The sequence below is a fragment of the Pogoniulus pusillus genome, chromosome 5, assembly GCF_015220805.1.
Source record: "Pogoniulus pusillus isolate bPogPus1 chromosome 5, bPogPus1.pri, whole genome shotgun sequence".
In the NCBI taxonomy this organism is placed as follows: domain Eukaryota; kingdom Metazoa; phylum Chordata; class Aves; order Piciformes; family Lybiidae; genus Pogoniulus; species Pogoniulus pusillus.
Genome location: NC_087268.1, coordinates 26,661,055 through 26,676,546, shown reverse-complemented (window position 1 = coordinate 26,676,546; position 15,492 = coordinate 26,661,055). Strand labels below are relative to the sequence as shown.

The following is a 15,492-nucleotide window of genomic DNA, read 5'->3' as shown; positions in this document are numbered from 1 at the left end:
GGAATTATGCTATAAAGCTTCCCTGAGCTTGTATATTTCCTTTCTAGATAAACAACGCACTACAGGCACCATACCTAAACTAGATATATACACACACTGCACGTGCTGCAGCAAAATCTAATCAGCTAAACTGTAATCCCTGTCACCTCAGCTACTAGCAAGACTTTTAGGACTGGCCACAAAGAAAGGGAATGTCTCTTTAAAAAAAAAACCAACCAAACCTGCTTGAATGTATGTATGTATACTCCCTTCTCTACAAGCTGCCCACTACCTACAACTTCTGAATTTATGATGCATGTCCTAAAGTGAGCTAGTTTAATAAATTATGGATCTTGATCTCTTGGCTTGTGCAACAAATTCAGAACCATCTGTGATCAAGCGCTCACTTCTACAATGGATCACGTTTCAGTGTCTACTACTGTTCATTTTCCCTATTTCGTTTAACCTGAGCCTCTTGCCAGAAAGCTGCAGCAGGTTCTTCCACCTTTATTTGACAAAGTAACACATTAAACCTGTATTGAACAAAGGAGCTCATTAGTGTGGAAGGTGGAGCAAACGGTGATATGAAGCTATGAATGTGTAGTGAATAAAATCGCTGGTGCTTGCCAAGCTACGTGGTCTAAACATGAGAAAAACAAAAACAAAACATCAAAAAAGGAAGAAGACAGAATGAACTGTTAAAAGTGGAAATGGAACAACTTAAAAACCCTTGCCAGTTTAGTATTAGAGTGACAACATTGCATACCGAAGCAGAATGGGACAAGTGAAAGGACAAAAATTATATAACATAAGGGTGTGCATGTGGGTAGGTTATACACCAAGCAATACTGAGGTTTTGCTCAGCTTTAAGCAAATGCAGTTAGAGACTCTTCCTCATTATCAACTAATCTTCAATCTCTGATCTTTCTAAGCCTATGCTGTCTGCAGAAAAAATAGCAAAGTGTATCAGTTCCTTGTACAAGTCAATACTGAAAGGCTCCTCTACCACCAGCTCCTGCCATAGTCCCCACGTCCCAAGCTGAGTTAACTGAATCCTGCTTATTTATTGCTTAGATCAAAGTAATGAGCAAGCATATCTCTGGATCAATCAACTGATCTTAATAACCTACAAGTATGCACTTTTAGAAAGATCAAAGATCAACGAAGCATGGCTGAAAAGTAAGTATTATGCTAATCAAATTTCCAGGAGGAAACCCTCCCGCCCGCCCTCCTGCTACGTGGTTCAGAGGCACTTCTGATCCTGTGGTGAACATGTACACTGCCATCAGCCTACCCAGCTCACTGCAACCTCTCCTCACCACAGCACTTGTAAGCCTACATGCCAGAATGGCTCTGCCCTAAGAAGCAGCAGCTTGTTTTCATCAAGTTTTGCTCCCCCCTTTACCACGCCTGCTTTCATACAGAAAAAAGCTCTCCCCAAAAGCCAAGCTGGCCACTCAACTGGGAATAAAGCCACCATGATGCACTGCTCACTTACTGCTAGGGTTCGCAGAGGGCAAATGACACCCTTTGTTCACATGTGTGCATCTCCTCAGCTGCTAAGGGTTACACACACATGAAAGATTGGGCTTGCCCACCACCACGCTGGGATCAGCCCAGGACATCAAGAGAGAGCTTCCCCTGCAGCAAAGTCTTGCTTTTCCACCTGGACACAGCCAGTGCTGGTGGAGAAGATTCGTTTTTACATAGGTGCTTTTCGGAGCATACTTATAACTGGAGAAAAAACCCAAATATTTCCCCCCAGTTCCAAAACAGCAATACCCTAGGCTTTTACAGTCCTCCTGGGCAACATCTGATTTGTTCACCCAGCTCATGTTGCAAGCTTCAAAGAGCAAAATCCCTCCACAGCCACTTCCTCTCCCAAAGGGTGAATTTCCACAAGCAGCTCCTCGCAGGTGCAGAGTTACTAGCCCAGCCTTTACTGACAAAGCCAGAAGTAACCACTAATTTTAAGTGGCACACTGCTTACAAGTAGCCTGCTCCCAGAATAAAAGAGATCTTAAAAAAGAGTATTGGCTTGAAAATGCAGTAATCAAGTTTAGTTTAAAACGAATGCCATGCAATTAATGATTCACTAAGAGGAAGCAAAAATAGTAAACTGGCAAGTTTGGCATGGGGCTGCTCTAGAGTTAAGTAAGGGCTTCTCGCACAGAACTGAAATGTGTTATTTGGGGAATGGGAACAAAGGTGACAGAAAAAATAAGCAGGGGAGATTGGCTGGAGTTCCTTTGCAAACTAGCTACTAGGCAATGCTGCTATCACCCTACAAAAGCAGCCAGCTGTGGTGTAAGACATACCTCATTAGTAGTTAGCTTGTCCTGGGGTGTCTGTGGGGACATGGTGGGTGTCGGCTGGCTGGAGGATGGGGAGGAGGAGGTGGAGGAAGTGGAGGAGGAATGGCTTTGCTGTAAGAGATCTGGCAAGAGGTGAATGCGACCGGCAAAGCCATTGCTCTCATGATGGCTGGCACGCTTTTTGTCAACTGTACTCTGCAGAAAAAACAGGCACACTTGTCTTGCTCAAGTGCTGCTTAAAGTTCTAAATCTCTAACAACTTCTCTCCTCTCCCTCTCACTCCCTTCCTACCTTTTAACATTTATTTGTTTCTATGTTTTTTAAAAATAAGCTAAGAATCCATGCCTTGATGCATGGATGGAAAGGGGAAGAGGGCAGAGCTACCAGAATTCTCACCTCTTTCAGGATGCAAAAGTTTGCGTGGTTGACTCGTACAGCCAGTTCCACCAATTAACAGAATGGTAACTGTGCCATTAAGTCTTCCATCACAACATGGACAAGCACATTTTTGGGGGCTGGGGGAGGATTTCTTACCCTATTGTTTTGTTTAAAAACATACAGATACAAGCCTGGAATGGCTGGCAAATGCCTCCAACTAACTACTTAAAACAATAAGCATAAAATTTTTCATTTTCAAACCATAGGGCTCAATTAAGAAACTGGCATTCGGTTGTGAAATTCAGAAATGTGATTACCAAGGAAACTCCTCTAAGCTAGCACGCTCATTAACACAAGAGCTCATTTCAAAGCAGGGCATCATTATCTTTCAGAGGCACAAGAAAGCAATATTTTCAGAATCAAAGGCAACACAGCACTCTAGCTCTGTCCATATTCTCTGCCTCGTCACCTGTTTTGTTTCGCTTCTCCATTCCCCCACACTAAGGCTTATGTGAATTTGTATGTACATGTGTGTGTGTATTATCTGTGTGGTCTGTATGCCCTCAACTACAGGTTCACAACAATTTAAGAAAAGCTTTGAATGCTTCCCCCCAGCCTCCCTCCAGTCCCACTCCTGAGAGCTGCGTTTGGTTCTATGGTGGTAAACCTAAGCTAAATTCTTGCTCCAAGTACTTGCTCCACACAACTGCAGCTTTCCTGCCCTTCTCTCTTACAGACTTCCAGGTACTCTGCATGGTGCTGTCATGGGTGTCACTGGAAAGCATGCAAAACAGAAGCAAGGGGTGAAGGGCTACTCTCCTCTTTGCATGCATCAAACATCTTGCTCATCTGAAATTCACTATAGCTGTGTCTTGATAATACAAACAACAAATATAATGTAGAAACAGCATGGGTGAATGAGCGAGTGGGTTAATGAGCACAGAAAAGGTGCAGCACTGCACAGGGAAGGAAAAGCAATACCTGTCTGACAATTAAGGTGCCCTCCTTAGAAGGAGTCAAGGCAGGTTCACTCTCCACATCATCATGGACAATCATGGTTTTCACCGACTCTGTTTCACCATTGCTCAAGTTCAGTGTTGACCTATTTGCCAGGCAAGAAATAACTGGAGTGAGAGAACAGCATTTGCACCCTAGATTTTGCTGCCCTGAACAAAAGCACGTGCAAAATTAATTTATATTGTGACCAGAGTGGAATATTTACATAACCTGCCTAGAAAATCTTCTCTCCTAAAACAAAAGTCAGGAGTCTGTTAAATGCCACTTCTTGGTTTATAACAAATGAGGGAAGAAGGACACCATTTCTAGCGAGACTACTTTTTAAAAAGATTGCCCTCAGTGTTTTAAAATGTGGACACACAGGGGCTGCTGTCTTCTCACAGATTGTTGTAAGTTGAAAGAACCAACCTACAAGCCAAAACACCCAATGCTCCTTTCCTTTGAGTCTCTAACAGGGTAAAAAAAAGCAAAACACTCTTAGAAGAACTAACACTGCTCGGACATCATCTGGTCCAGAAGTAGACTCATCTGCTCCTTCTTGCTCCATATCATCATCTTCCTCATCCGTTGTCCCTGACTCCTCACTTGAAGACGAATAATCTGTGACTTTATGTGGAGGTCGCACATCCTCTACTGCTCGCAACTCCTTTGCCAATGCAGTTAAATCCTGATGGGAGAGGGAGGAAAGAAGTGATGTTGCAAGGAAGAGAGAAGAGCTGCTAAGATAAACTGACTGGTTTAGTGCCCAAGTTTGCCCACTTGTCCACTGCGGCATTTTTATAGCTCCAGCAGTACTGCTTCCTTTGACTTATGCATTCCTGATAGTTATCTGAAGAGTCAACCTAAGGAGGCCTTGCCATATTATAGAGAACTGTACGTATTCTGATTACAAACTATCCTGATTATAGAATCATAGAATCAACCAGGTTTGAAGAGACCTCCAACATCATCCAATCCAACCTAGCACCCAGCCCTATTCAATCAACCAGACCATGGCACTCAGTGCCTCACCCAGTCTTTTCTTGAATACAGGGATGGCAACTCTCCCACCTCCCTGGGCAGTCCATTACAATGGCAAATCACTTTCTGGCAAGAACTTCCTCCTAACATCCAGCCTATACCTCCCCCGGCACAACTTGAGACTGTGTCCCCTTGTTCTCTTGCTGGTTGCTCAGGAGAAGAGACATTACTTTATCCTATTATACCATCTGAATGCCATACACAAGCACTTGGACTCAGTCTCATACAGTGGTTGACTGTCACAGTTCATTTTCCTCAACTCTGAAGATTAATAGCATCCCCCACAAGAAATCCAGGCAGCAAGGCAGCGGAGAGATTATAAGAGTTACTGAGCCACCCAAGGTATAGCTACAGAAATGTTTTATCCATTTCCAGTTGCATGGATCCACACTAAAGAGCTCAGCTGAGAAGTCAAATTCATTAGCATCACCTCAGTCACACACAACCATCAAATAGTAAAAGGGCGTAAGCTGCTGCTTTTGTCCACAGCTTGGAGTACTGACAAATCAGGTTTGCAGTCAGTGCAATTTGCTCTCAATTAATTGTGTTGCTCTGCTTTATTCAGCTGAATCCAGTTTATGACAAATACTTCACAAATTATGCTATAAGAAGTGATAGATCAACCTCTTTCTTTAAGAATGCAGCTTTAACTGACAGATTTTGATGCTGGTGCAGTATCAAAACACCAAGAGAAGAAAAAAGTATTGAGTAAAGTTGTAGGTACTGTGAAAATCCATTGTGATCCCCCAGATACAACTGGACATAGAGATGTAAGCAACTGTAACCGGAGCCAAATGAAGAAAACATCAGAAATCTTTCACAGAAAATAGCAAAAAATTAAGGTCTTACCACTTCTCCCTGCACCATTCAGCCCAGCATTGGCACATTCAGGGCAAATGCATGATCATTGGTCCAGCCCCAGGAAGGAAACACAGGATTGAAAGAGAGAGAAGCAAAGGTTAGGAAGGAAGAAGACCAGAAGGCAGAAATCAATTCCAGAAATAGAGCAAATTCTAATGTTTAAAGTACTGTGCTGTGTGTAGAGCCCAGAACGTGCTGCAAGCCCCAGAGGTACAAGCTACCACTCAAGCTGAAGTTACGTCCCAATGGCCTCATCAATGGAAGCTCGCATAGCACTTTAGGCCTAACTAAAAGACAGGGAGATGGGAAAGTGGATGCAACTTACAGCAGGCTTGATAGGTCTGAAGACTTCCTTCTTCTCTTCAGGCTTTTTAGGTGCACTTTCATGACGCTGAGATGGTGAACCCTCTGATTTGGATGATGCTGCATGTGTCAAGACCCAGAAAAGAACAGAGTCAAAAACCAGTTTAAGCAGGGAGCTAAACCACATTTTCTTACTTCACTTTGCAGTGCGGAAAAAAGGTGAGAAGGGCTATCAGAGGGTATCTTATAGTAAGATCTAAGTTTCACTGGCTCACTGTTATATCACTCCCAAAAGACTATAAAAAAAACCATAATGAGCTGTATAGGTGCAGCTGACCTACGACTGAAGCCAAAGTAAACTATCACACAGCTCCAAATCAAAAAGGCTAAGTCCTGTGCAGTCACCAGCTGAACACCTGCAGCAGCATTCAACATAGCCCAAAAGACCTATCTGAACAGCATCAACAACCACTAAGGTGATGAGCAAAGAGCATCAAAGTGTGTCCTTACGTGAGACTGGGAGTTATGAAAGCAAAGAAACTGTGCTGTTTGCACATATTAAAATGCTGCAGTGACTGGATGTGAAAAAACAGATCTGCAAAACACCTCATCAACTTCTGTGCCTACCATCCCTCCCATTCAAGGAGATAAAGCCATGGGAGGAGCTAGAAGCCAACTCATCTTTGATACTTCATGCTCAAAGGTCTTTCCCAGTGACAGTTATCATCGTAATTGAGCATTCCACAACTTAGCAAATTCAGAAATGCAACAGTATGAAGGATGGGGGAAGGGCTTACATCTCATCCGGAACCGCTCTCCAGACCCACTCTGAGAGCCGGGATGGGAGCCAGGCTGTGAGCCAGAGTTGCTTGAACCTGAAGAACTGCCACTGCCTGGCCTTGGTACAAGTTTCTCCACCCTTTCCCACAGTAGACGAGGCTCTATATTGCTGTATCAGGGGAGGGAAGAAAGACTTTGTCAGACACTTCAGCATCATGTTCCCATTGCTAAACTCAAATATCACTCTTCCTTAGTGTTTAGCTTGTAAATCATCTGAAACACCACTTAATACTGAGCTGAGGACATCAGTGATGCTTCACACTCAAGGCAGTGGCTCCGTTTGAAATCACAGAATCACAGAGCATCAGGGGTTAGAATGGACCTTGAAAAATTATCTAGTCTATGCTGCCAGGGCAGGATCACCTAGAGTAGTATGTGTCCAGGTGAGTTGTGAACGTCTCCAGTGAAGAAGACTCCACAATCTCTCTGGGCAGCCTATTGCAGTGTTTTGTCACTCTCACAGTGAGAAAGTGTTTCCTTATGTTCACATGGAACATCCTATGCTCCAGCTTGCACCCATTATCCCCTTGTCCTATCACTGGGCATCTCTGAGAAGAGCCTGGCTCTGTCCTCCTGACACACATCCTTTACATATTTATAAACACTAATGAGGTCACCCTCAGTCTGCTCTTCTCCAAGCTGAAGAGCCCCTGGTGCCTCAGCCCTTCCTCATATGGAAAATGTTCTATTCCCCTAATGATCTTTGTGGCTCTGTGCTGGACTCAAGCAGTTCCCTGTCTTTTTTGAACTGAGGAGCACAGAATTGGACACAATATTCCAGATGCAGCCTCCTCACCAGGGCAGAGCAGAGGGGTAGAAGAACCTTTCTCAACCTACTAACCACTCCCCATTATACTTTATTTAGGATGGTAAATATAAACCAAAGTTTAGGTGGGTGCAAGCTATTCTTTTTATTTGGAACTGGCTGTCTGCAGTATTGATGTATTGAACTTAAAGTGCAAAGTTCTCGCAGCCTGCATGCAGCAGGTTTGAAATTGGCTCAGAAGTACCCTGGCCACACAAGCACAAGCCAAAAAGACATCGCTGCCTATCCCTCTCAGAATGCCCCCCACCCTTTTCCAGTGAGCCAGTCCCAGGCTGGTCTGTAAATGCTGCTCTACTGAGCTCTGGAGCTCCTCCTCCCTCTTCTTGACCTCAAATGCTTTTTGTCACAGCCCAGGGATGCTTCTCCATCTCTTAAAGTCTAGTTCTGGCTTACGGGCCAGAAAGTTCCTGAGATACCTTCACTTTAGATGTTACAAACACTTCTGCTGCCAGTAATCCCCACAATACGACTGAGATGATCTGTTGCACCAAAAGACATGAATGGCCACGTTTTTTCAGAAATCTTAAGGATATTTTGAAATTGTTGTTAAAGTTACAGTGCAGGCAACTCACAGAAATTTTGCCAGCATTGTTAGCACACATGCTACGCCAGGGAAATTAACATTCACCATTACTGAAAAGGAATTCAAGTTCACTTCCCTTTCAAGTCCAGCATCCAACGCCAGAAGCTTTCTATAAATGCCTGGCTTCCCAAGGGGCTTCTGCTTTCAGTTACAGAAAGGCAAGGACAGGCTTACAAACCTCGTAGAGTTTCTTTGACCTGCTTGGTTATTTTGCTGCCCACTGCCCTGCAGTGGAGAATCACGGCGGGACAGGACTGGTGATCGAGACGTTGTTCTCACAGGTACCTTGGGAGAGAAAAGCTTGTGTTAAAACCATGAAGTAGAGAGAGTTCAGAAGAATAATAAACCTCTTCTGATATAGAACACATTCTTACAATTTTAAAAGCACATAATTCTAAATCCAAGCTAGCACCAATGACCAAAAGCAATAAACAAACCTCCACAAACCCAAGAGCCTCAAGTGGGATGCTGTTCAGATTTTTAAGGGAACTCAAAGTTCAGTCTTAACAACATCGAGTACTGTTTAGTAGTTACCAGACGAACAGATACACGCCCTGACACCCTCCAGCTACTGAAACATTTAAAAAGAATATGGCACTTTGACTGAAGCAGGGGAGGCACAAAGCAGTTTGCTGAAACAGCATGAGAATTAGGAGAATAAGCTCAGGGGAACCAAACAAATGCCTGGGAATGGATCAGCAGAAGGCAAAGACTGGTGGGAGAGCAAGAATATACTCAGAAGCAAATCCCAGTGGATGGGAGGGGGGAGGAGCAAAGAAGGAGGAAATATATTGAATGTTTCCTTTTTGTTCAGTTCCATCTCAATTTTAAATACGTGTGTGATTCATAGTTTGGGTTGCTAACAGATGAAGAGGAAAATTAAACTCTGAGCAATAACCTCAGGGATATTTTAAATTCTTTCCTGAATATGGTAATGATTTGTTAGCTTTGCATAACAAATTGTGTCTCTGAAATAGATGCATTCTATAAATAATTGCCAATTTTATATGAAGCTTCAATATTGTGCTTAAGGTTGATTATCACTAACCCACTGATTGAATAACACCTACATTATCATCTGCCTTCCATAATACTGTTACCAGCGTTGGCACAAGGGTACAGTCTTCCCAGTGCCCACAGTATCACATCCTCAAAAAAGACAAAAAAAAAAGCACACATCTGTCTTTCTACTCCTTACCCTTGGAGGCACCTCGTCACTGTCTGATCTAGCCCAAGCCTTTTGGGTGGGGTCAGGTACCTCCGACTTAGAGTCAGAACTCTGATTTAGCACTTCACTGCGTGAAGGTGGATATGGGTCCTGGGAACGAAGATGGTGATGAGCAAATTTGGGAGAAGGGTCACTGAAGGAATGGGATCGCGAGACAGGGGAAACATTGTTCTTGAGAGATGCCAGATGGGACCACTGTACCTTACAAGAAAACAGAACATAAAACATTCAATGCGCTCAGCATAACTGGCTTTCCAATTAACACAGAATAAAGGCAGGTGGGGTGGGCAAAGACAAATTGGTTATGGCATTAGGTAAGCGTGGGGTGGAGTCAATGCATTTAAAAGCAAGGCAAGCACCCGAAGAACGTAACAGACTTAAAATACAGCACATATGCACTTTTTTGGTGAGATGCACTCTCTACATATACTGGTATACACACATACTGGTGCCCAGAACAAAAGGAAACCTAATATCTGCACTGTGAGCCTGAGTCCAAAGACCACTCAAGACAAAAGTTACCCTCCACTACCCCGTCTTCAGTGGGCATTGGTCAGGTCTCATGGCAGCACTGGTGGGCTGGGAAATTTGAAGAACATAGCCAATTGAAAAGTACAGCACTAAAGAATGCTGTAAAATGTGCCAACCAACAGACATTGACATTACCTGATAAATTCAGGAACTAGATACAGTTCCAAACTTTTAGAGCAAGACCATAATAAGCCTTTATTCCTTTACAGTCATTGCAATATATATATATACTAAAAAGCCATAATATATATTGTCTATAGTATAGATATGTACAATGCATATTATACTTACACCATATATGTACCATACACTGTACATATATTCATACTTAGGCACAAACCAAGCACACATGTACACAAACACATATTCAATTACACACACTAAGAAGGCACAACAAGGACTCCACAGTTAAAACTCCTTTGGGATTTCTACTGAAATCCACACTGACCCTTCAGCCTATTCCCTCCTTGCACATAACTCTGTCTTTCAGATTTCATTTCTGAAGCTAAGGCGAAGGAAAGGTCACATCTGAGGAACTGGCTGTTTTCGTGCTAAAAATTAAGCAAAACTTAGCTTCCAGTCCCAGTTTCAGTAGACTGGTTGTATTTGGTTTTATGCCACTATTATTTCCTAAATTTTTATACACACAGCTGTTGAAGAGCCTGATTATCCCTAATAGGAGTGGAAAACCCAGACTTTAAAAGTAACTGGCACAGAGAGCATGAAGATACAAGTCCAGTATTTTGTAATAGTCACAGAGGTTTGAACAAAAGCCAGGAATTAATGAGTAAGAGATGAAATTCCATCCTGATTTCTCCCACTCTCTCATCTGTTCAAATTCTCCTGATGCCCAAAAGAGCGGCAATACATAGTCACAATCAAGTATAGTTTCAGCATGCACTGTCATCACTGGACTTAATTTGAGAGAAGAAAATTCTGCATGGAAACAGATGAACTGAATGTAAAACTACAACGTTCAATTTAGTCTATCTAAATTGCTTAAAATTTGAGAGCTATGTCTAAATTTTAGACAAAAGTTACTTTTTAAATTCATGCTGTAATTCATAGAACATATAGATACCAAGATCTAGAGGCTCTTCATTAGAAAACAACAGAATGGTGGCAGCTATGCAGCTCAGTGATTTTTGTTTCTTTCAGAGGTGGTGTAGAGCTCTGTTTATCAACTGCAGGCCTACTGAAAACAAACTTCCTTTTCTTAGTCATGTTTTGAAAATCTCTTTGAAGCAGTGCCCATGCTATTAAAACCCACATGTTTAGTTAGCTTTTTGTGCAATAATTAAAAGACCCAAGCAAGCTCATTTCTTTCCTGAGCATCCTTTTTGGCAGTATCTTATACCAATCAAATTCAGAATTGTAAAAGGATACCACAACTGTCACCAATGTTTAGCCTACCATTTCACTATTGCATAGATAATAACAGAATGCAACAGTTCCAATCTAGCTCTATTACTCAAAAACCCAAACAACTCAAAACACAACAAAAAGTCCCAAATCCAAAAAAATAGAAAAAAAGAGCAGATCTACTGACTAAGCTGCTCTGTGCAACAGTCTTTATATAAGACCTTCCAAGTGCTAAGATCTGCAAATCTGAAGAAAACACGTTAGGACTTTTGCATTTCCTCGAGGCTCACCACCATTTTTCTGGGCACTTACTTGGGGCTCCATCGGCCTCTGCAGGGCAGGCTGAGCAGGTTCCGAGTTTCCATTGGAAAAGGACTCTGATCTTGAAGGCACTGGTGGCTCCAACACTTTGCCCATCTGTTTAGACTGTGCTTCAGGGGACCCTTGATTAGTTTTTCTAAATCTCTCCTCCACCTAAGCCAAAATAAATGGATATTAAGCCCGGGAGTCTAAAAAACCAAATGACAGTAGAAATATGAAGGTGAGTACCACCTTTCCTTTACCATAAAGAAAGCAAATACATTTGGGACCTGGAAGGACTTTTTCCCCTACCACTTCCCACCAGCACTACTAAACACACAGTGAACTACACTGAAGTGTCAAGTATGCCAATATGGAAAATTCATGCTAGGAGGAGAGGACAGAGCAGGCAGTAAGATGTGAAGTGATATATATATATATATATGTGTGTGTGTGTGATGAAAGACATTATGAGGTTTCTTTCTGCCTAGACTAGTTATTATCCATCAGTAGCTCCTTCAAAGACAACAAAAAGGATATATGAAAACAGAAACTTCACAATCTAGAAGTACATTTCCCATTGCTATCCTTTTACTGTGGTTACCCACCTTACTCAACCAACAGTATCTCATTATCTGCTTTACTCTGCTTGTCTCTTTACCAATACAGAAAGACACAGGATATGCTTCTACACCTGGTAATATTGAGGCTCTTCAGGTATGAAACTGTGGGACTGCTCGTCCTCCCAACACAATCTTGCAGGCTGTAGAAAACAGCTCTGGCAGCTTGTTACTTGTTCTCAGGGAGGTATAGAAGTGATCACATACTAATTTTGAAAGCTTGTTATCTGAAATTGCTCAGTCCACGAAGAGCATCAAGCTAGCTTCTATGCAGAAACATCACCACTTCCAAGGCCACAAAGCATTGCAAACAAAATGAGAGGTATGAAGGCCAAGAGATAGAGAGAGGTTCCAAGCAGAAAGGAAATACCTTTCCATTTCCTACGATGGTTTGCTGCTGGAACCAAGACAGACTGTGCACTTCTGGCAGAGAAGCTGCCTCTGAGGAAGACTAAACTCATCAAAACATCAAAGAAAGATCTAACTGGCAGCTTGGGTTGATTTCATTCGTTGAGATTCTGCTCACAAGATTTACTTTAACTCTTGTGCCTGGAGCACAAAACCCAGTACTGCAGCAGTTCCATAGCAGTACTGGTCTGGAGTGTCCATATAGCCCACATCAGAAGACAGAGGTAGATTTCCAGGACTCCTCACCTGGGCTGCTTTACAAATCTGACTTGCCTCTGCTTCCCAAAATTTGAGGAGAGTAACAGTTTGCCTATGGGCACAGGCAGTTAAGCTTCTGCCACTTTACACAAAATACACCATGTCTTGGGAAGTACAATAATGGAGGCAAGCATCTCATCTTCACCATACAATCATTTTCACCACCATGTTCAACTTCAGAGCCATCTTTTAAAGTTTAAAACCCAGGCCAGACTCCTTGTTATGAATAGAATAAAGAAAAGCCTCAAGTCCTTCTGTCTGAAAGAAACAGGCTTTCATGTCTCTAGACATAGGTGATAGGTGGTTTCTTCCACAAAGCACTTAAACTGCATGAGCTACGTGTTCTTAAAACCAGGCAAGAATTGAGAAGGAGATAGTAAGCGCACTGCTGTATAGAAACAAGCCCTGTTCTAGTCATCTGACTGTCTGGACCAGAAAATTACATCGAGGCTCATTTCTTGCTCTAAGCTCTCTTCTGTTTCCCAGAGCCAAAAAGTCCTTTTCCTCATATCCTCATTGCTACTGCTGTAGGGGAAAAAAAAAACCAAACAAAAAACCCCAAACAACAACAAAACAAAACAAAACAAAACCCCAAACTCCAAATCACCATTAGACTTTGCCAGAACAGGAAAGTTAGTCCACTTTGGCTAATCACCCTGATAGGCAGCATCTCTGTAGATGGAGATTTTCTCTGGAAAGCAATACACCTGAAAATACAAGGCAAGGACCAGTCACTCCAATTCACCACTTTATGTTGAGAAGGCCATCAGAGTTAATGCCTGCTGTTAAGAGAAAGTGGTGCTGTTCTCACTGCCAGACGCAAAAAATTACAGCTACACTTCTATCATTCTTAAAAAGAATATTGCAGGGCAACCTCTGAGAAGACCTGACTACTGACACTATTTCTTTTTTACAGTGCCTTCACTTTACTCTTTCTAGTTAGATCAACCACAAAAGAAAAACAGAACACAATAAACAACAGAGCTCAGAGGGTCATGATCAACAGTGCAGAGTCCAGCTGGAGACCTGTAATTAGTGATGTTCCCCAAGGGTCAGTATTTGGTTCAGTCTTATTCAACATCTTCATGAACAACCTGTATAAGGGGATAGCATCTATCCTAAGCAAGTTTGATGAAGACATGAAACTGAGAGGACTGGATGATACACCAGGCAGCCATGTAGCCATTCAGTGAGATCTGGACAGACTGAAGAGCTGGGCAAAAAGAAACCTGAAAAACAGCTCCATGGAGAAGGACCTCCGTAGAGAAGAACAAGAAGTTCCCCATGGGACAGCAGTGTTCCTTTGTGGCCAAGAAGGCAAATAGTATCCTGGGGTGCCTCAGAAAAGTGTGCCCAGCAGGTCTATGTAGGTTCTTCTCCCCCTCTACTCTGCCCTGGTGAGACCACATCTGGAGGACTGTGTGCAGTTCTGGGCTCCCCAGTTCAAGAGTGTCCAACGAAGGTGATTAAGGGATTGGAACATCTGTCTTACGAGGAAAAGTTTAGAGACCTGAGCTGTTCAGCTTGGAAAACAGAAGACTGAGAGGACATCTTATTAATGTTTACATATAACTGAAGGGTGCATGTCAAGAAGAAGGTCCTGGTCTCTTTTCAGTGGTGTCCTGTGATAAGATGAGGCTCAATAAATGTAAAGTAGAACACAGGAAGTTCCACTGCAATGTGAAGAGAAACTTCTTTACTGTAAGAATGACGGAACACTGGAAAAGGCTGCCCAGAGAGGCTGTGGAATCTCCTTCTCTAACGCCTTTTATGACCTCTCCGGGTGTGTTCCTGTGTGACCTACCCTAGGTGATCCTGCTTTGGAAGGGAGGTTGGAGTTGATCTCTGGAGGTGCCTTCTGACTTTTACTATTCTGTGATTCTACGAAAAAGACTATGACAGAAAAATAGCTAGAGTCAATGGTTCTGCTAAAGAATATAACACTCTGAGTCTTCAGGAGTTTCTCTCTTTTTCAACTCTGAAAGGAAAACGGGAGATGAGGAGTAGGTACAGTACTACACACATTCAAAGTCAGCCATCAGGCAGGACAAGAGTGCTGAATTTTCACCAGGATGGGCAATGAAAGTGCAACACAGACAGAAAGGTTGGTCCTATGCCTGCACCATCAGATACTGTACAAGTCTAAACTTCTTCCAAGAGAGAGTGAGAGGTACCAGATACTTCAGCCACCAAGAGGAGTGGATAAGATAGCTCAAGCATGGTTTATGAAGAACTTCAACAACTGTATTTATAAGAAAATTAGTTTGTGCTCACCAAGCCCAAATAGCAATACTTCAAAGGCAACAAAGCCCTACTGAATGAAGGTGGAAAATTTATCATGTTCAACAGCCCCATGGATTTTTTTGTTCTTGTTCCAAAATACATTTACATAGTTCCCACATGCTGGTGATGAATACCATTAAGAGCTTTGACCAGTATTGCCTGGTCTAGTGGTTTGTGGCCAGTAGAGTTCTCAAGGGAAGCATAAGATTAAGACCGCTGAAACAGAGCCAAGTATGCACCACAGAGGCAATTATTTGCTGCGCAGTGTTACCCATGGACCAGTGAAGACAGAGGACCACTCGGTGAAAAAATCAGCACTCTGATCGATTTCAGATTGACTTGCAAGCGCCTAAAGTCCCAGAAGGCAACACCATAGTTTC

General features: G+C 42.7%; 1 protein-coding gene across 4 annotated transcripts in view; it reads right to left on the bottom strand.

The window, feature by feature from the left end:
- Window positions 1–15,492, bottom strand: part of MAP4K4 (mitogen-activated protein kinase kinase kinase kinase 4) — a 176,042-nt gene that overhangs the window by 20,882 nt on the left and 139,668 nt on the right. The window contains exons 16-24 of one of the 4 annotated variants that reach the window (XM_064143604.1): window positions 11,556–11,717; window positions 9,321–9,551; window positions 8,301–8,407; window positions 6,671–6,822; window positions 5,896–5,993; window positions 5,559–5,567; window positions 4,181–4,356; window positions 3,654–3,774; window positions 2,298–2,489 (exon numbers count right to left, since the gene is read on the bottom strand). In XM_064143604.1, the coding sequence (XP_063999674.1) occupies window positions 2,298–2,489; window positions 3,654–3,774; window positions 4,181–4,356; window positions 5,559–5,567; window positions 5,896–5,993; window positions 6,671–6,822; window positions 8,301–8,407; window positions 9,321–9,551; window positions 11,556–11,717 (1,248 nt within the window). The remainder of the gene's footprint in view (window positions 1–2,297; window positions 2,490–3,653; window positions 3,775–4,180; window positions 4,357–5,558; window positions 5,568–5,895; window positions 5,994–6,670; window positions 6,823–8,300; window positions 8,408–9,320; window positions 9,552–11,555; window positions 11,718–15,492) is intronic. The other 3 variants (XM_064143605.1, XM_064143606.1, XM_064143607.1) reach the window with 3 other exon arrangements.